At 33.3% G+C, this 21,875-nt stretch overlaps 1 protein-coding gene across 1 annotated transcript in view; it reads left to right on the forward strand.

Moving 5' to 3' along the window:
• PIK3CA (phosphatidylinositol-4,5-bisphosphate 3-kinase catalytic subunit alpha) overlaps positions 1-21,875 on the forward strand; it is a 58,427-nt gene that overhangs the window by 28,162 nt on the left and 8,390 nt on the right. The window contains exons 7-17 of the mRNA XM_045539711.1: positions 2,238-2,343; positions 3,192-3,344; positions 3,457-3,591; positions 10,799-10,923; positions 11,816-11,897; positions 12,570-12,734; positions 12,961-13,064; positions 14,015-14,186; positions 16,725-16,831; positions 17,359-17,480; positions 18,315-18,393. Coding sequence (XP_045395667.1) covers positions 2,238-2,343; positions 3,192-3,344; positions 3,457-3,591; positions 10,799-10,923; positions 11,816-11,897; positions 12,570-12,734; positions 12,961-13,064; positions 14,015-14,186; positions 16,725-16,831; positions 17,359-17,480; positions 18,315-18,393 — 1,350 coding nt within the window. The remainder of the gene's footprint in view (positions 1-2,237; positions 2,344-3,191; positions 3,345-3,456; positions 3,592-10,798; positions 10,924-11,815; positions 11,898-12,569; positions 12,735-12,960; positions 13,065-14,014; positions 14,187-16,724; positions 16,832-17,358; positions 17,481-18,314; positions 18,394-21,875) is intronic.

Below are 21,875 nucleotides of genomic sequence, written 5' to 3' on the forward strand. Positions count from 1 at the left end.
ATATGTGTGTATGTTGTGGGATGGACAGACTTTAGAAGAGAGAAACCTGATTTATGCTGTCAGCAAAGTGCTGAGCAACTAGATTCATAGAACATAGAACTCTTAGATTGTGTGTAGAACACTTTTATTAATTTATGAGCAATTCTGAAGATTTAGGAGTAATAAAAAGTCTTCAGTAAATTTAAATAGATATATCTTTAATTTTTCTTAAATTACTGTGTACTTACTAAATCCCACAGCATTTCTTCTCCCTATATTTTTATAATAACATTTACTGCCGGGTGTGGTGGTGCTTGCCTGTAGTGCCAGCTAGTTGGGAGGCTGAAGCAAGAGGATCACTTAAGCCCAGTTTGAAGCATGCCATGATCACGCCGATGTATAGCCACTGCACTCCTGGCTGGAAAATATAGCAAGACCCCGTCTCTAAAATAATAATAACAACAACAACAACATTTGTTTCTTTTACCTTTAGATTTCATGCTAAATTTCCCCATTTTAAATGTAAGTCTTCTTTCTATAATGACCATATTTTAAAAAAATCTTTGTCCATACTTGAGCAAAGGTGTTAAAATAACTAGAATGTATTTTACTGATAAAGTATAACTTAATTTGGCTAAGTAAAATAGAATTTTTATCCCATTTTGTTGTTTAAGAATTGTTTTATTTATAATCAAAGAATAGACTAGAATGATGAAGACATTTGAAAAGTTTTCAAAGTTAATATCTAACACTTGAGCTCATAGGCCAGTTTCTATTCTAATCCTTTTACTTATGGTGTCTCAATTAATCTTATAAGATAGTAACAACCTATGAAGGTAGGTACTATTATTAGTCCCATTTCACAAATGAGGCAAAAGACAAAGCAAGGGTTACACATTTAGTGAAATAGTAGAAACAAGATCCTACTCCAGGTAGTCTGACTTCTGAGTTTATACTCTTTAACCATTGTTCTAACATTTTTTCAAAACACAAAACTATTAATATTTATTGTACATGGCTCTTTACAAATATGTCCACCAAATGTAGACATAACATGTAGCATCCAGTAAGTTGAAGGAATTTGTCATAAAAATTTGAATAATTTTTTATCATATTACTTTTTGTAGTAATTTTTTATTCTTTCCTTACTATGAATGTCAAGTTTTATTACCACTTATGAAGTAGTTATTCTAAACTTCAAATATTTTATATAGCCTTCATTTTATTTACATACTGATTTATTTAGATTAGTGGGCTCTTCTGAATAAAACTTTATATTACATATAAAAGTAATTAAATACAATTATCATAACAAGAAATCTCATTTACTGTTTGATTTTCCTTTCTTTTTGATTTTTTATAAGCAAAGTTGGTTTTTTTTAGTGACGTATATAGGATACATGCATAAAAGTATACAAATCATAATTGTATAGTTCAGTGAATTATCACAGAGTGAATACCCATGTAACCACTACACTGATCAAGAAATAGAACATTTACCAACAATCCAAAAGCCCCTCTGATGTCCACTCTTACCTCTTCCAGAAGGTAACCACTATCCTTACTTCTACCACTATTGATTAGTTTTGCCTGCTTTTGAATTTTATATAAATGGACTCAAAGAGTAGGTATTCTTTTGTGTCTAGCTTCTTTACTCAATACTATGTTTATAAGATTTCATCCATTTTGTAAGTAACTTGTTCATTTTCATTGCTATGTAATATTCCATCATATGAATATACCACAACATATCTGTGCTACTGTTGGACATTTGGGTTGTTTGCAGTTTGGGGATATTGTTAATAATTCTGCTCTTAACAGATACACACATTTCTATGGTTTTCTTCCTAGAAGTGGAGCTGGGTCATAGGGTATATATGTTTACTTTCAGTAGATTATGCTTTCCAAATTGGTTATAACAAATTATACCTCCACTCTTAGTATATGAGATTTCCTACTACAGCGTTACCCTTACCACCCCTTGGCATCATCAGTCTTTGTAGTTTTAGCCATTCTCATGTATGGTAATATCTCCATGAGATTTTAATCTGCATTTTTTGTGCAGCAAATAATAATGACTACTTTTTCATGTTTATTGGCCATTTTGATATGATCTTATGAAGTGCCTATTCTGGTCAGTCTCTTGCCTAGTTTTCAATTGGTTTATCTTTTTCTTGATGATATATAGGAATCATTTATATACTGTGGATAAAACCTTTTTTTGGGTAAATTCTTTTTTTCTTTAAACTTTTACATAGATGGAATGAATGGCTGAATTATGATATATACATTCCTGATCTTCCTCGTGCTGCTCGACTTTGCCTTTCCATTTGCTCTGTTAAAGGCCGCAAGGGTGCTAAAGAGGTAAAGTATTTCAGAAGGAACCATTATGTTTACCTCTAAAAACTTTTACTAATTATACTGCTGAATGAAGTTTTTCACAAAATGGATGTTATTTTTCTTTATTTGAGGAAAACATTAATAAATCAAAGCTATTTTAAAATTTTTAATAAATGTGTCGTAGAAGAATACCTTGAGAGCTTTAGGAATTTATCATGAATAAGTATGTTTTGTGTTCATGTTGATACAATTTTTTAAACATACAAAGTAAATACATAACAGTGACTATATATTAATATCTGTCATGCTTGCTTTGGTTCATATTTCCAATTTATAATTAAAGAAAATACATATAATTTCAAATGGAAGAAAGGAAAGAAAGTACTTAAATTTTGAAAAATCAGTATGGCTTTTTGTAGATACCATATTCTTATTAATGTAGAGACAGTTGATTAATTCACCTTTTTGAGGGCCAGGCATGGTGGCTCACACCTATAATCCCAGCACTTTGGGAGGCCGAGGCAGAAGGATCACTTGACGCCAGGAGTTTGAGACTAGCCTGGGCAACATAGAAAGACCCCCAACTCTACAAAAAAAAATTTAAAAATTAGCCAGGCATGGTGGCATGTACCTGCCATCTTAGCTATTCAGGAGGCTAAGGCAGGAGGATCACTTGAGCCCAGTTATTCAAGGTTACAGTGAGCTATGAGCATATAATCATGCCACTGCACTCTAGCCTGGGCAACAGAGTGAGACCCTGCCTCTTAAAAAAAAAAAAAAAAAAAAACTTCTTTCTGGGGAAGAAAAGTATTTTGAAATGTGTTTTGTAATTAAATCCATACAGGAGTGAATATTTTTCTTTGTTTTTTAAGGAACATTGTCCATTGGCCTGGGGAAATATAAACTTATTTGATTACACAGACACTCTAGTATCTGGAAAAATGGCTTTGAATCTTTGGCCGGTACCTCATGGATTAGAAGATTTACTGAACCCTATTGGTGTTACTGGATCAAATCCAAATAAGGTAAGTTTTTTCTTATCATAAATTAGATTTTTTTATTTTTTTATGACCATCAAGCACTATATATATGTATATGTATATATTAAAAAAAAATAACTTTTCTCCCATGGCTTAGGAAACTCCATGCTTAGAGTTGGAGTTTGACTGGTTCAGCAGTGTGGTAAAGTTTCCAGATATGTCAGTGATTGAAGAGCATGCCAATTGGTCTGTGTCCCGAGAAGCAGGATTCAGTTATTCCCATGCAGGACTGGTAAGGCAAATCACTCAGTTTATTAACTATCTGTCATAATCTGTGAATTTGGGTACATACTCTTTGTATGGAAAAAGTTTCATGTATTCTAGTTAAACTGGCATAGATACTTTGAGCTCTAGGATATATTCCAATAGAAAAAAATTCTCTATATGCTAATATTTTTACTATAACTTTGCTTCTTCAGAGTCCTAACCTGCCTTCATTCATTTAACAGATACTTACTGAATGCTGACTATATATAAAGCACTGGGATATGCACTAGGTAATAAAATCATGAACAGACCTACATTGAGTATACAGTCTAATGGGGAAAATAGATATTAAACAGATTAAAAGCAGAAATGTAAGATTACAGTTGACCCTTGAACAACACGAGTTTGAACTGCATGGGTCCACTTATACACAGATTTGTTTCAGTAAATATAATGGAAAAATTTTTGGAGATTTGCAACAATTTGAAAAAAAAATCAGATGAACTGTGTATTCTGAAAATACTGAAAAATTTAAGGAAAAGTTAAGATATATCATGAATGCATAAAGTATATGTAGATACTGGCCTTATTTATCATTTACTACCATATAATATATACAAGACCATTATAAAAACTTAAAATTTATCAAAACCTACACCCAAACACAGGCCACACATGGTGCCATTTGCAGTTGAGAAAATGTAAACATACGTAAAGATGCAGTATTAAATCATAACTGCATAAAATTATCTGTAGTGCCTACTGTATGACTGTAATAATTTCATAGCTACCTCCTGTTGCTATTGTGGTGAGCCCGTGTTAAAAGTATCCACTTAAAACGCGGTGTGATGCTAGTCATCTCCTCATGAGCAGTTGTCTCCAGGGAATTGTATATTGCAATAAAAAGTGATCTCTCACAGTTCTCATGTATATTTCATCCTGTTTAGTACAGTATGTAAACCTTGAATAACACCGTGGAACCCATACGAAGTGCCACTAGTGGTACTGGAAATGCTCCCAAGAACCAGAGAAAAGTCATGACATTATAAGAAAAAGATGAATTGCTTGATACGTACCAGAGATTGAGGTCTGCAGCTGTGGTTGCACAAATTTCAGACAGATAATTCATCTTGAAAAGAGACAACACAAACTTACAGTCAATAAATACAGTGCAGAGTACTGTCAGTAAGGCTTCCAGTCAACAGTAGACATTAGTAATTAATTTTGGGGGAGTCAAAAGTTAAACATGAAAAAAATGGTGAACTAATACCTTTTGTAACAACCTGAATGAAACTGGAGACCATTCTTCTAAGCAAAATATCGCAAGAGTGGAAAAACAAATACCACATGTATTCACTATTAAATTGGAACTAATCAATCAACACCCATGTGCATATATAGTAGTAAAACTCAGCAGAAACCAAGTAGGTGGGAATGGGGAAGAGGGGACAGGTAAACTCACACCTAATGGGTACAATGCACACTATCTTGATGATAGGTATACATATTTCTTTGACTCAAACTTCACAAAAGCAAATCATGTAACTAAAACATTAGTACCCCCGTAATATTCTGGGAGGAAAAAATACAGTTAAAACACGGGTTTTCGACTGTGCAGGGTGTTGATACCCCTAACCCTGCATTTTTCCGGGGTCAACTATATAAATCATGGTACTTACCATGGAAAAAGCAATAGTGTTCTAAGAGTAACTAACAGGATTGAGGACAGACTGTTGGTTATTGGGTTCGGGAAAGACCTCTGAGATATTAACCTTGAGGCTGAGACTGAAGTACTGGCATACTTCTGAGATATTTCAGGTTTGGTGCCAGACCACTGCAATAAAGAGAGTCACATGAATTTTTTTGGTTTCCCAGTGCACATAAAAGTTATGTTTACACTATAGTGTAGTCTGTTAAGTGTGCAGTAGCATTATATCTAAAAAAAAAAAAGGTACATGCCTTAATTTAAAAATACTTTTTTTGCTAAAAAATGCTAATGATCATCTGAGCCTTCAGTACATCATAATCTTTTTGCTGGTAATAGGTCAACCATCGAGATATTGATGGTTGCTGACTGATCAGGTTGGTGGTTGCTAAAGGTTGGGGTGGCTGTGGCAGTTTCTTAAAATAAGACAATGGAGTTTGCCACATCGCGTGACTCTTCCTTTCATGAAAGATTTTTCTGTAGCACACAATGCCATTTGATAGCATTTTACCCACAGTAGAACTTCTTTCAAAATTGGAGTCAGTCCCTGCTGCTACAGTCACCAGCTGCATTAGCCCCTAACAAAAAGGCAGCCTGTTCTTTGAAGCTTTGAAGCCAGACATTGACTTCTCCTCTCTAGCTATGAAAGTCCTAGATGGCATCTTCTTCCAAGAGAAGGCTGTTTGTCTACATTGAAAATCTGTTTCCCTATCTCTACAAAAAAATTTTTAAAAATTAGCCAGGTGTGGTGGTGCCCACCTGTAGTCCCAGCTGCTCAGGAAACTGAGGTGGGAGGATAGCTTGAGCCCAGGAGTTTGAGGCTGCAGTGAGCTATGATCATGCTACTGCACTCCAGCCTGGGCAATAGAGCAAGATCCTGTCTCTAAAAAAAAAGAAAAGAAAACCTATTGCTTAATGTAGCCACCTTCATCAGTGATCTTAGCTAGATAAGTGACCTTCCGGATAATTTGCTACAGCTTCTACATCAGCAGGTGCTCCTTCACCTATACTTTTATATTATGGAGGCAGTTGCTTTCCTTAAAACTTATGAACCAATCTCTGTTAGCTTCAGACTTTTCTTCTGCAGCTTCCTGGCCTCTCTCAGCCTTCATAAAATTGAGCAGAGTTAGAGCCTTGCTCTGGATTAGGCTTTGGCATAAGGTAATGTGGCTAGTTTGATCTTCTATCCAGACCACTAAAAAACTTTTTCCGTATCAGCAATAAAGCTATTTTGCTTTTTTATCTCTTGTGTGTTCGCTGGAGTAGCACTTTAAATTTCCTTCAAGAATTTTTCCTTTGCACTCATAATTTGGCTATTTGGCACAAGAGGCCTAGCTTTTGGCCTGTCTTGGCTTTCGACATGCCTTCCTCACTAAGCTTAATCATTTCTAGCTTTTGATTTCAAGTGCGACTCTTCCTTTCTCTTGAACACTTACAGGCCATTGTAGGCTTATTAATTGGCCTAATTTCAATATGGTTGTGTCTCAGGGAATAGGGAGGCCCAAAGAGAAGAGGGTGGAGCAGTCAGAGCACACATCATTTATTGATTAAGTTGTCTATCTTATATGGGTATGGTTCATGGTACTCCAAAACAATTTCAATAGTAACATCAAAGATCACTGATCACAGATCACCATAACAGATACAATAATAAAAAAATTTTGAAATATTGTGGGAATGACCAAAACATGACAGACACAAAGTGAGCACTTTTGCTGTTGGAAAAATTGTGCAAATAGACTTGTTCAACACAGGGATGCTGCAGACCTTCAATTGTAAAAAAATGCATTATCTGTGAAGCACAATAAAGCAAAACACAATACAAATGAGGTATGCCTATATAAATGTGTTATTAGTTGAAGTTGGAAGCAGAGGAAATAGCAAGTCTTCACCATGTTAGTCCAGGTTCCCCAGAAAAGAATGTATACAATATAGAGTTTAAATATTGACCTCGTTATCTAAACTTGGCAGAAGCTTTGGAACCATAATACAACTGGGTACAAGGACCATTAATTCTCCCTAATTTTTCAAGAGAAAAGGTATCAGTGCCAAAATAAGATACTTTTGTTCATTGGTGTCTCTTTCCCCCAGTTTCCAAGTTTACCACTTTTTCTTTGGCCTGGTTGTAGATTATAGATAGAATAGCCAATGAATATTGAGCCAAGAGGCCCTGAAATATGTCTATGCCAGTAACAGCAGCACCAAGTGGCAGCCTGGAATACCATACTTAGGAACTTTATTAATTTATAGCTGTGATCTCAGTAAGGAGTGTACCAGTTCTTTTTGTAAGCTAAATTATATAATAATATCTTTGTTGCATGTATAATTTCAAATACATGAGTTTCTTCTTTGAGCAGTTTTAACTCTTTGTGAATAACTATATTCTTTCTTAAAAGAATTTTTCTTTGTTTCAAAGAAAAAAGAAAAATTGTTTTTATTATAGAACAAAACCTACTCTTTCAATTAGCATTTGCATCTGTTGGAAACTTCTGTAAATCTAAGATACATTATGGGATCTTAGTTTTTCTGTATTGTAAATATTTTACTATTTCATCATCCTAGGAATTATTTTGTCAGTATTCATTAATTATTTTCAACTATGCTAAAAAAAACCTAAAATAATATGAAGGATGGAATAGCCTAGAAAGATGATACAGTAGTGAAATAAATCATCATTATCACGTTATCCTTCAGTTTTCTTACTGCATTGCCCAGTGTCTTACATCATCTTTCCAGAGCTATAAAAGAAGTCTGCTAGCATCATCTTTGTAGTTTTTTTGTTTGTTTGGGGTTTCTTAGGCTTTCATTGGATACTGTTGAGAATTCAGAATTTTTTACTTTCCACCCGTAAGGACAAAGAGAACAAAATTGGCAGAGGAAGATATTTCACAATCATTAGATCACAATATGAATGCAAAGAGACAGATAATAGCACTCTAGAAAATAGTTTCTCAACCTCAGCACTGTTGACATTTTGGGCCAAATAATTCTTTGTTGTAGGAGCTATCCTGTGCTTTACAGGACGCTTAGCAGCATTCCTGGCTTCTACCCTACTAGGTGCCAGTCACAGCAAGTTGCGACCATCAAAGATGTCTCCAGACATTACCAAAGGTCCCTGGGAAGTAGAGGGGGCAAAATAACCCCAGCTGAGAACCACTGCTCCAGACTCTAATGATGATGGTGAAATTTATTATACAAATTAAATATGAGCTATTTTATATTATTAATATCCTAGACTAGTTTCCTCAAACACAAGATAATGGTTAGTGAACAATATATTTCTAAGGACAAAAAAAAAATTGGTAGTATTTCTGAGGACAAAAAGGAAATTTGGTAATCACTTTCAGTAATTGAACAGAAATGACTTCACACAATATTTTATGACAAGAACCTGAACAGCCTCGTGTTTTTGCAGTATTCTTTTCATCTTTTATGACATACACCAAAATTTACTTGATACCCTTTCTAAATGATCAAATGCTGGAGGCAAGTGTGTATACAAAGGTGACTGGAAGGAAAAAGTTGATGTAGAAATAAGACAAATATCTTGGATTTATCATTCTGATTGGTATTTATAAGTAAGTACCATTTATAAATCCATTTATAAAAATGGAAATTTTTTACAATTACAAAGCAAAGAAGATGGCCATCCTCTCTTCAACAAAGTTTTGAGCCATCAGAGTTTTCAAAAGTACTGCATTTTGATGATGTAGTGTGCAGTTTGACAAAGACATCTATCTTCAAAACCAGGAAAATATGGATAAAAATTTGGTTTTACTATGTTTAAATTCTTATTAAAATGTCTAAAAAATTGTTTTCTACCATCACATTATTCTTCTATAAGTTATTTCTTATTAAAAATGTAAACAAAAATAAGTAAATAATATAAGAGCCAATTGGACCCAGATGATAAACAGTAATGACTACTTTTCCTGATAAATTGAGTACTCAGTATTTATTCTCTCTTCCCTGGACTATCGCAATAGCCTCCTAACTGGTCTCCTTCCCTCCACAGAGCAGCCACAATAATCTTTATGAAACATAAATCAAATCATGGTTGTCATCCTTTAAATAGTTGTCAGTGACAATAAAATCCAAACTTTTTACACTGACCTATAACTTTTATACACTGACCCATGCTCTGAACTTGACATCCCATTTCTCCTCTCCTTTTTCTACTGGGCATTAGACTTACTGGCTTTCTTCCTGTTTTTCCTTCCCACCTAACTTATTTTTTCCTTGGGGCCCTGTACTGTTTTCTCCATCTGCAATAGTCTCCCTGATCTTCTTGTGGATGGTTCCTTCTTGCCATTTGAATCACAAATTAAATATTATGTTCCGAGAGGCTGTTTCCAAATACTCAGTCTAAAATAGCCTCTCAGTCACTCTCTATCACCCAGTGTACTTATAGCAACTATCCGATATTCTTATTTGTTTATTTGATTTCCCACTAAAGTAGAGGCTCTGTTAGTGCAGGGGCTTTTACTGTTTTGTAACCCCAGCAGCAAGAACAGAACAAAGCACACAGTACATATTTAGTAAATACATGTTGCTATGCCAAATAAGTTAACAATGTGTAAATGTATAAAAACCAAGTAGCATGGATGTCTGCTTTCATTTTTAGCTGTTAGGAATATGTGTAACTCATTCTAAAGGTTTATATTTGTTTTACATAATATGGTAATATGCATTCATAATTATTCATTACACAGTTAATATATCTATGTTAAAAGGGAATAAATATATTACTTGGAATTATACAAAAAAGTTATATTTTCTTTTTAATTTCCTAATGTTCAGTACACAGGGTTGTAATGGGGGTGTTTCTTCTTTTGTTTCTTATTTTTACTTTTTAATTTTGAAAGCCTTGCAGCAATTATAAGGATGTGTTACCACAAAGAAAATGAAAGTGTTTACTTTTTTTTTTTTTTTTAAGAATGCCAGCATTCCTTGAAAGTGTTTACTTTTTTAAAAATTTTATTATTTTTATTTTTTATTTTTGGTGGGGGCAGAGTCTGTGTTGCTCAGGCTGGCTTCAAACTCCGGGGCTCAAGCAATCCTCCTGCCTCAGCCTCCTGAGTAGCTGGAACTACAGGCATGTGCCACCACACCTGGCTTTTATTATTTTACTGTTTCTTATTCTCTTACATCAGAAACATTAATAAACTAGTTAATAGGATACTAGGAAGGGCTCTCATCAGGAAGAAAATTGAATTGTTCACTGGCATCCTGTAGTATCCCAATCTTGTCTTCTCACTGACAAACTTAGGCAGCTACTATTCTAACTGTGGGTTGGTGGTAATATTAACAAAGTAAATTATTGGATTTTTTCCACATACACTGTGCCTAAAATTGATTCTTCTTTATCCCTGAAAATAAAATCTTACAATGAGAATAAATTATTTTACAACAGTTAAGCAATGTAAACTTTATTGAAAATTAACTTTTTTTTGGTAGATCACTCATGAATCCAGGGGCAGGGAAATATAGCAAAGAAAACCATATAAGATATTATTTTATTTTGCAGAGTAACAGACTAGCTAGAGACAATGAATTAAGAGAAAATGACAAAGAACAGCTCCGAGCAATTTGTACACGAGATCCTCTATCTGAAATTACTGAGCAAGAGAAAGATTTTCTGTGGAGCCACAGGTAACTGTTAAGATGGAGATTTTCTGGTTTTATTTTTTTATTATAGAAGAAAACAACTGACTTTGGCTGATCTTGCTATATTTTTGCCGTACCTATTGGAGTAAATAAGGTACAATTTATATGATTTTTAAATTATAAACATTGCCTTTTTAAAAACTATGGATATAGGTCTGTATTTCTAGAAAATTATGCTGCATAGGTACTTGATTTTGCTCATTGAAGGCTTTTTTTTAATCCTAAATTCCTGACTTTCCTTTAGGATTTTTTAAAATAAAATTCAAGATTTTTAAACACCTTGTAGTTTTAGATCAATTTTGTTGTGATTAGGTTGGTCTAAATATTGTAATTTTCAGGAGTGCCTTTCCATTTTTCTTTTTTCTTACACTTCCTCAAAGTAATAGTGTTATGCCTTATTTTCACTTACAAAGAAATTATCCTGCTATTCATAAGTGATACTGTTATATTTAAATAAAGTAGTTGTAGTGCATTTCTATAGAAAGTTCATTAAAACATAAATTTTGTCTAGTGGCCACAGGTGTGGTGACTCTATGGTTCATGTTACATAAGTGGGTGAAAAACATGAGCTATATAAGGAGTAGGTGAAAAATAAGAGCTATAACATCTATTCATAATTTTCCTTAATTATCAATTAAACTTAAGTACTTCTCCATTTGGATTTTCCTTTTGTCTTTGTCATTATAACTGTGTCTAAATATGTATGTGCATACATATACAACTGTAGGGTTGATTTCTTTTGATTTTACAAAAGGCTAGACTTAATGTAAGTAGTTTGGAACTTCTTAAAGATTGTATAATTGAAAAATTAGACATCTAATCCTTTTGAATAACATATAAGAATGTTTTTTTATTTTGTTTTATCTTTCCCACACAGACACTATTGTGTAACTATCCCTGAAATTCTACCTAAACTGCTTCTGTCTGTTAAATGGAATTCTAGAGATGAAGTAGCCCAGGTAAATGTGTGTTTGGGATTACTGAATAACCATTGCACAAAATTGGTATGTCACTCATATTGTTTTCTCTCAGAAAGTCTACATAAATATAAGAAATGAAATACCCTATGTTTTCAATTCATTAATGATGGTAATATAGTGGAGAAAAATACCATTGACGTCATTTCCAATGATAAACGAATTAGAACCAAAAATTTTAAGCATGTTTTAAGGGTGTCTTTTATTTAAACTAATTTTTTTTTTTTTTTGAGACAGAGTCTCACTTTGTTGCCCAGGCTAGAGTGAGTACCGTGCGTGGCATCAGCCTAGCTCACAGCAAACTCAAACTCCTGGGCTGAAGCGATCCTACTGCCTCAGCCTCCTGAGTAGCTGGGACTGCAAGCATGCGCCACCATGCCCAGCTAATTTTTTTCTATATATATATTTTTAGTTGTCCAGATAATTTATTTCTATTTTTAGTAGAGATGGGGTCTCGCTCAGGGTGGTCTCGACTCCTGACCTCGAGCGATCCACCCGCCTCGGCCTCCCAGAGGGCTAGGATTACAGGCGTGAGCCACCGCGGCCGGCCTATCTGAACTAATTTTAAAATCAGACATTAAGATGATGTTTTAGAAGGTTCATTACAACTTTGTTTGCTTTTTAAATATAACCTATTGTATTTCCCATACACAGATGTACTGCTTGGTGAAAGATTGGCCTCCAATCAAACCTGAACAGGCTATGGAGCTTCTGGACTGTAATTATCCAGATCCTATGGTTCGAGGTTTTGCTGTTCGATGCTTGGAAAAGTATTTAACAGATGACAAACTTTCTCAGTACTTAATTCAGCTAGTACAGGTAAAATGATATAAAATAGTAAATAGTCTTTAATCAAAATAATTATTTATTCTTAAATCTATGCAACTTCCCAAACCTATTACATTAACTAGTTTTACGCTTTTTTTAAAAATACCAGTTTTTATTACCAGTGGTATCTACTTTCTGAAAAATTTTCTTTAAATCTAGCCATACAGAAACTGACCCTGATTTATTTGGTTTTTTGTTTATCGTTTTAATCACCTAGGTCCTAAAATATGAACAATATTTGGATAACCTGCTTGTGAGATTTTTACTCAAGAAAGCATTGACTAATCAAAGGATTGGGCACTTTTTCTTTTGGCATTTAAAGTAAGTCATTATTTCCCCAGTAAATTCTTTATATATTGTTTGCTTTCTTAATAGATGTATAAATATGTATTAATTAAGTTCTTTTGTTTTTGTTTGGCTGAAAGAGTTTTCCATACTGAAAGTATTTTGTACCAATCTTGAGCTTCTCCTCAACTTTTTCCCTTTGAAATTAAATAAGCAGTAAACTTCAAAACTGAATTTTATATATGAATGAGAGCTGAAATATTTTAACAAGTTTGATTCTACTTTCAGTAAAGCAAAATTTTCTAGGTCCAGATAAATATTACTGTAGGTCTCACCATATGTGTGGATTAAAACATCCCAAAATACGGGGAAAAAATGTTACCTTGCAATTCAGAACAATAACGTCAAAATCCCATGTTTCTTACTAGAAAACAAGCTAATTAAGAATAAAAAATATTTTGCAGAATGTGACATATCTAGTACTCAAAGTTAGAGGTCATAAACCATATAGATTTTTATAAATTTAGAAACAGATTTGTGTCTAAACTGATATTTTAAATATTAAAAAAAAAAAAGGAAGCTAGAAGCTAGGTTGAAAATAACTTAAATTTGGCGACAGTATAGAAAAATGTAGACATACTTGCCAGGAGAGTCAAATCGTACTCACTGAGCTCTTTGCTCCCTCCCTATTCATTTTATTATTTTTGTGCCCAATTTCCTTTCATGTTTTTATATCTTTTCCTATTAGTGGAAGAAAAGTAGTTGAAATAAAACTAAAAACTGTTGCTTTTTAAATTTACATGTTGAGGAACTACCTGAAACTCTTGTTTTGCTTCTAAATAATAGGTTTGAATCATTTTATAGTTAGTATGATTGTAATACTTATTGGATTTAGAAAATGAGTTTTTTAATTTTCTTAACAAAGATTATATGTACACTCATTTAAGACCATATATATATACAATAATCTTGCACTATTCTTTTAGATCTGAGATGCACAATAAAACAGTGAGTCAGAGGTTTGGTCTGCTCTTGGAGTCCTATTGTCGTGCATGTGGGATGTATTTGAAGCACCTGAATAGGCAAGTTGAGGCAATGGAAAAGCTCATTAACTTAACTGACATTCTCAAACAGGAGAAGAAGGATGAAACACAAAAGGTATGTGACTCTAGTTTGTGTTTGAGACTCTCGTCTTGCAGTAGTGTGCGATTGTTTAGAAACCCAGTGTATATATAGATCATGGTATTTGGAATCAAGCAGATTAGGATTTAGATCCAAGTTCCACTGCCTCTCAGTTGTGTTATGTTACACACATTATTTAGGCTCTTAAAACTCATTTGCTCATCTGCAAAATGGGAATAATACTTTCTCCATAGGGTTGTTGTGAGAATTAAATTACATGAGATATGCAAAGCACCTATCCTAGAACATGGAAAGTGCCCAACAAATGTTAGTTCCCACTATACTTTCTCTTCCATTCTCTTTTAAATAGCTTTAAATATTTAAAATGATTCTTTCCTTATTCTGTCATTTATGTTCTCTTAGCAATGACTCTGAAAATGAGCGGGAAATTAGTTTTTACATTTCTAAGTTTAAAATGGACTGCAAGTTAGGCAGTAAATATATCACACACTTTAGTCATCTGTAGTCTAGATTGGTCTAACTAAGGAAGATGAAATACAGTGTAAAGGTTTTTCATGACCTTTTCCTACTCCTTATCCTTTATTCAGTCTAATCTAGTACATCTAAATTCACCACATCCTACAGTAAAAAGTGAGATTGTTCCTCATCTCTAGTGAAATGGGAAAAAAAGTCCCAGTTTATTAGTGAGTTCTCAAAGGACAGAGAATGTAAATTAGCAATACTGAATGAATTTTCCCAATATCTTCATTAATATTACTTGAAGGAGAAAAAAACTTTAAAAGAAAGTTACTGTATTGATCGAAATGTCATAGTGTGTGACTCAGTTGATTTTGTTGAAGTTGTGATATATAAGTTCAAATGTAGGATATTAGAAATAATTGTACTCTTTCTAATGTTGGAATTTATGGGCAAGAGAGGACTGAACTGCCTTGAAAGAACAAAATTTATTATATTTATATTACAACTGAACTAAGAAAAAAGAAACTAGATATTAGGTACATTTGTGAATATACATGCTCCTCAACTTACAATAGGGTTAGGGTTACGTTCACATCATAAATGGAAAATATCTTAAGTCAAAAATGGCTATTTGTAGACATGATGGGATGCAAAAACACAATATCCAAAAGAATGCTGGCAGCACAGTACACTGTAGAGTATCAGTTACATACCTTGTGATTCGCATGGCTGACCGAGAGCAGCAGCCCAACGTCACAAGAGAATATTGTATCGCATAGTGCTAGCCCAGGAAAAGATCAAAATTCAAAGTATGGTTTCTACTGAATGCATATCACTTTCACATCATGGTAAAGTTGAAAAATCATAAATCAAAAGTAAGTCGGGGGACCATCTGTATAGGCATTTCTTCTAAGCTGGCGTTTTCATATCACAAATTGGCTATGATACAGTGGATTAATTAAGAACATGAAATTCATTAGTCAGATCATTGTTAGCTTAAATGAGATTTTGATAGGGAACTAAAATTGCAGTCATCAAAATAAAAGCAGTTACTTTCAGTGGTTTTGTGTTTTATCATAACAATGAGTTATGATAGAGTATATGAAGCACTGTGCTAACATTAGGGATGTCAGTGATATAAAAAGAAATGCCTTTACATGAACAAGAGCTACCTAGTCAGTGATGAAAAAGAAGTACCTACTCAAAAATGACTAGATTTTTCTAGCTATTCATTTATATATAGCAAGAAGAAAAAAAATTATTACTAAAATTTCAGCATGAAAATTAATTTACTATGAATCCTAGCTCCTAACCTCCTTTTTCCCCTACTCACATTTTATATTTTCAGTAGATAGAGGATTCCTAAAATATAATGCCAGATACTGCATGATAGCTCAGCAGTCTGGGTTCTGGTTTGAATTGATTAAAAAGGGATATTTCTTTGTAGCTATATGCCAGAACCTAAGTATAATGTGAAACTCCACATAACGAATGTTTTTACAAGTCCTTTTCCCAACAATTTCTTGTAGCCTCACCAGATCTTTTTTACCCAACAGAAAGTGTGAATGTGGTATTTTCTGAAAAGCCTAAAAGTAAGGTTATTAAGCTAAGATAGCATAGTCTCCTTAGTTTTTCATCTAGAACATGGATCAGCAAATTTTTTCTTTAAGGGCCAGATAGAAAATGTTTTAGACTTTGCAGCCACGTGGTCTCTGTCTTAACTACTCAACTCCACTCTTCTAGTGTGAAAGCAGCCAACATTAATGGATAGGCATAGCTATATTCTAATACAACTTGATTTACAAAAACTGGCCACTAACCTGCAGGCCATACTTGACCAACCCTGCTGTAGAGCCAAATGTCAGCAAGCAGAGTCCACCTTCCTACAGGAAGGCTTACAGTGCTGCCGACTCTTGCCTCTCTCCCTGAGTTACGCTGCTCTGTGTTGTAGAAACCCTTCTAATTAGAATGCAGCCAGTCTAGGATATGGATTCAAAGACTACACAGGCAATACTGAGGTTCCAGTGTGTAACAGAGATTAACAGTTAGTTTTTATGAAATAAGTTTCTTACCATTATTATCCTTTTTTACCAGGTACAGATGAAGTTTTTAGTTGAGCAAATGAGGCGACCAGATTTCATGGATGCTCTACAGGGCTTTCTATCTCCTCTAAACCCTGCTCATCAACTAGGAAATCTCAGGTAGTTACTTTCTTGGGAGTTTTACTGATATATTTAAATAAGTGCCTTTTATAATACTTCAAATTATTCTAGATAAAATCTGGAGAAAAGTCAAAATGTCTGTTATAATTAGAATCTCCAATTATATAGGCTCCACTCTTTCATTCTCTTAGCCTCAAAATAGGAGTAGTAAAATTGTCTTAAGTTCAGAACTACATTTATTCAGAATGAGTTTTTACTACTTAATAATAGAGTTTAAAACCTTATATGGCCAGAATTTCTGGCATCATAGGATAAGAAATGGAATGTAATATCTGTAAAACTAATGATATATCTCTATTAAAAATTCATATGCAATTATTAAAAAAATTAAAGCTTAATTTTATTCTTTATACTCCTTAAACATGAATTTCTAAATATAAATTGAGAAAGTTTTAAATGTTTATAACACTTCAAAAAGCTGTACTGTATATGTATTTAAAATAAATTTGAGGATAAAAAGAATGACAAAGCTAAGGTACTTACTAAAGTTTTTAACTATTTTAAAGGCTTGAAGAGTGTCGAATTATGTCCTCTGCAAAAAGGCCACTGTGGTTGAATTGGGAGAACCCAGACATCATGTCAGAGTTACTGTTTCAGAACAATGAGATCATCTTTAAAAATGGGGATGGTAAGGAAGAGCATTAATGAGCTTATGATCCATGAATTTAGCTATCTTTTTATACACAGGATATTTATGAACCATGAAGACTATTGAAAGCCATTTAAGAAATACCCACACGTGATAAAGTATATAATATTAAGCAAACGCCTTAACCTTTGCAATATACATATTTAATCATTGAAAAGAAGTACTAGGTTTAGAATCAGAAGTCCTGAAATCAGTCTCTAATTTTCATTTGCTCAGCTGTGTGAGCATCCATTCATTCCATAAACATTCTGTGTGCTAGGCCCTGGGATTGTAGCAATAAACAAAACAGAAATCTCTGCCCTTGTGGAGCTCACAGTGTAACAAGGAAAAGAGAGACATTAAATGAATAATTATAAAAATAAAATTACAACCATGGTACAAAGGAGAAATGCAGTCTGCTGAGGAACCATATAAAAGAAGGTTCTAATTTATTTGGAGAACAGGTTATGGGGAGAGAAGGGAAGGATCGTGGATGGGTTTCCAACAGGAAATGACATTTCAGCAATGAATTCTGTTGATCTCAGTATTTTAATATAAACATATGTTCAAATTTAAGGATTCAGAAAAATAAACACTTGAACCATTTTAATTTAAAATTTTTGTGAAATGCTTGCTCACTTATCATACTGTTACACAGATATGCTTATGCAGAGACTTTAGAAGTGAATTAAAGAATAAGAATATTGCTTTCCTATAGATTCTTTTGAAGAGTAAATATAGCTATTTGTTTTCCATTTGAAAATAATTTCTTGGCATGATCCTCAAATTTGCATCTGTGGTATTAAGTGGTGACACATATTATTTGAATTTCAGATTTACGGCAAGATATGCTAACACTTCAAATTATTCGCATTATGGAAAATATCTGGCAAAATCAAGGTCTTGATCTTCGGTAGGTAACCAATAAGACAACCTTATTGCCATACTTAGAAAGTTATAACTTCAGAAAGTTATCCTGAAAGAGTAAACTATTAATAAATATTAATTATAGAAGCATATAGAGGCATATATATGTACAGAAATGTACACAGTAGTAATTAACAATAGTTCATTATGCTATGGTAATTTAATTTGTCCTCTTACTTAGCTAGAATAGTTAATGAAATTTAGCAGAGTAAGAAGAATTATCTCTAATAAGCTAGTAAAGACTCTGCAACTGCCTTTAGAGTGTCACCATTAGGAACAGGACATAGGAGTCACAAAAGGCCTCTGTTTTCATTCAGAAGTTGAGTTTAAAAGAAAATTTCATAGTATAAATTTTCTAAAGCTTTATAAATCCTCTAATCTTGAATCAGTTTTATAGCAAAATTCATGAAACTAACAGTCTTGTTGGTTCCTGCCCAACTTTCCACAGTTATCAGTATTATCTCTAAGATTCTATTGTACTTCATCTCTTCTCCTAGTCATTGTTGCTTCCAATAGTTTTTATTTCTCTGACTCATCTCTATGCAAATCCATAGTTATTTAGGCAAAAGCTACCCTCTCTGAAAGTACTTTTGTCTATAAGTGGGTATAAGAGTCAATCTAGCTGCAACTATGTAGATTAGGTAGAAATAGCGAGTAATACCAGGTAAGGGTTTATTTGTATACCTTTTATAGATTAAGTAGCTAGTATATAAAAATTGTATCAGTGACAAATAGTAGTACCCCTTTATTGCAAAGTAAGAAAATGGACATTTCAGGTAACCTGCTAAATACAAAATTAAGCCATCCACTTCAGATTCTTAACTCCTGATACATTGCTTAATTTCTGCTGCTTTCCAAAGACAATTTTTTTATGAGTCAGGTTTCCTTTTTTGGTTTAATTTCCTGTGTTGTAAGAGATCCACATGCCACTACTCCTACCTCCCCCAGCAGAATAGAGTGTAAAAAAGATTGTAGAATTATAAAGAGTAAGGGATTTAACAATATAACCCTGGTAATTACAACATTTAATTGTAAATGTTGCAATAAAGCATCTAAAGTTAAGCAAGATCATTAGAAATATTAAGAGTTTTTTAGTCTTATAATATTTTCTGAATATCTTTTAACTTAAGTAAATGTAGCTAAAAATTTTTATTTGAAGTTTAATTTTAAATGGAAAGTACTTAAGAATTTAATTTAAGTAAAATCATAGCAGCGTTTTTATTTATACTTGACAAAACTGTAATTCAGACTCTAGTCTGTTATAACTCTGTTTTTTATATGAGATGACTTTGAAGACAATTTGACTCTCACCTATGAGCATTCTCAACAGTAATAAAATGAAAACAAAATAAGATAGAATGAGCAGGAGTACAACCTTAAGAAATTTCTGTATTTACCAGGGCAGGTAGAAGAAAAGATTCTATAGGAGAAATGGTCAAAGGAGCAGAAGTATCAGAGTAAGTGATTCACAGAACCCAAAAAAGGGGAGGGATTCACAAACAATTTGTAGTGCCAAATTCTTCAAGGGGATTAAGAGAATAAGATGTATGAAAAAGCCCTTGGATTTGATGACTCATGTTTAGCTTTACAAAGAGTTTACTCACTAGAGTGGTAGGCATAGAAGCTAGGCTACAAGTAATCAAGTAAGAAAATGAAATAAGTGTAGACTGCTTTAGGAACTTAAGAAGTAAAGGAAAGGTAGAAAGAATGAACAATAGCTTATGAGAACACAGAGCAAGGAAAACCATACTGTAAGTACTTGTGTGCCAGTTTGGATGGTAGGTGCTTTTTTTCATTGTCTCTTTAAATTGTCACATCTCCACCCTTTATTTACTACATGCCCCATTTAATATTCTATGTGATGAAACGGGAAGTACTCTAAAAACATTTGTGCAAGATCCCCACTCATAGTGCTTGTATCAACAGAAGCATTTGTGGGATTATTTGAGTTGTGAGCTGAACTAGCTGCTTTTTTCATGGAACACCATTTTTTGCTTAAAAAATAATTAATAGGCAAGCTGTGGTTATTCAGACATGGATATTTGGCAGACATTTTCTTGAAAATGAACAATATGTGCCTGTCTTTTCAAAGAAAACAACTGTGATGGTATTTATTGCCAATGAGACAATTTGAGCCTTCAAGCAAAAATTAGAATTTAGAAAAATTATATCTGCCACTGAACATAACAGCATCCCCAGACTTAAGACTTCTCTGATGAAATTGTTGATAATGTTAACAGTTGTGATTTTTTGTATGGTATAATGAAAAATATCAACATTTGGAAGATGTACAAATGACCAGTACAGGATAATGTAAAGTTACATATCGGGAAAAGATCCATCCAAAGGCAAGAGACAAATTGATTTTAATGTAACAGAGTACACAAAGATTATTGATATGGTTTCATATTCCATATTGCAACTTGAGAAATTATTGTCAAATTTTGAAACAGTCTCAAAGAAAAATATCTGCAATTACATGAAAAGACTATTACAATACGAAAATGTATAGAAGGCCAAATTTTCTTTATATACTTCAGTTAAAACATTGCATTGGAATGGATAGAGAAGCATATGAGAACCTAGCTGGGTGCTTTAAATAAAGCCAGACATTTAAAAAGTTTTTAAAGTGAAAGAGTATCACTCCTCTCACTAATTTGTTTTCTTTTTTTTTTTTTTTAATATAGGGGGTTTTTGTTTCATAAAAGATGTTACTTAGGCCAGGTGCAGTGGCTCATGCCTATAATCCCAGCACTTTGGGAGGCTGAGGCAGGAGGATTGCTTAAGGCCAGGAGTTCAAAACCAGCCTGAGCCACATAGCAAGACTCCATCTCTACAAAAAAATAGAAAAATTAGCTAGGCATGGTGGCACTTACCTGTAGTCCCAGCCACTCAGCATGCTGAGGAAGGAAGATGGCTTGCCCCTAGGAGTTTGAGGTTGCAGTGAACTATGATGACACTATTGCACCCTAGCCTGGGCAACAGAATGAGACCCTGTCTCAAAAAAAAAAGGATGTTATTTCTATTAACATGTCATGGTTTGTTTTTAAATTAATTAATATTTTAAATTTTTGTTTTTTCTGTTTTAATGTCTAATATCAATAGATGTAATCCACACAACTAAAAGCTCTTTGAGGTCCTCAGTAATTTTTGTAAGAGTTCTGAGACCAAAAATTTGAGAACTGCTACCCTGTAATTTTATTTAGATGTCAATTAAACATCTTAAATTCACCCATATTTTAAAGTAATAAATGTTTATAAAATTTTAATTACGACATAATTTTCTTAATAGTCCTTTTTGGTTATACAGTAAAGTAGTTTCTCAGTTGAAGGTTATAATAAATGATGGCAGATAATTTGAGGATTTTTTAAGGAATACGTTTGTCACACTATAAAAAAGAAAATGGAATTGGATTAAAGCAGTGAAGGTCATGCATGACAGATTTGTAAATAAAACATTCATGTTTT

This window comes from Lemur catta, chromosome 1 (genome assembly GCF_020740605.2).
Source record: "Lemur catta isolate mLemCat1 chromosome 1, mLemCat1.pri, whole genome shotgun sequence".
NCBI lineage: Eukaryota > Metazoa > Chordata > Mammalia > Primates > Lemuridae > Lemur > Lemur catta.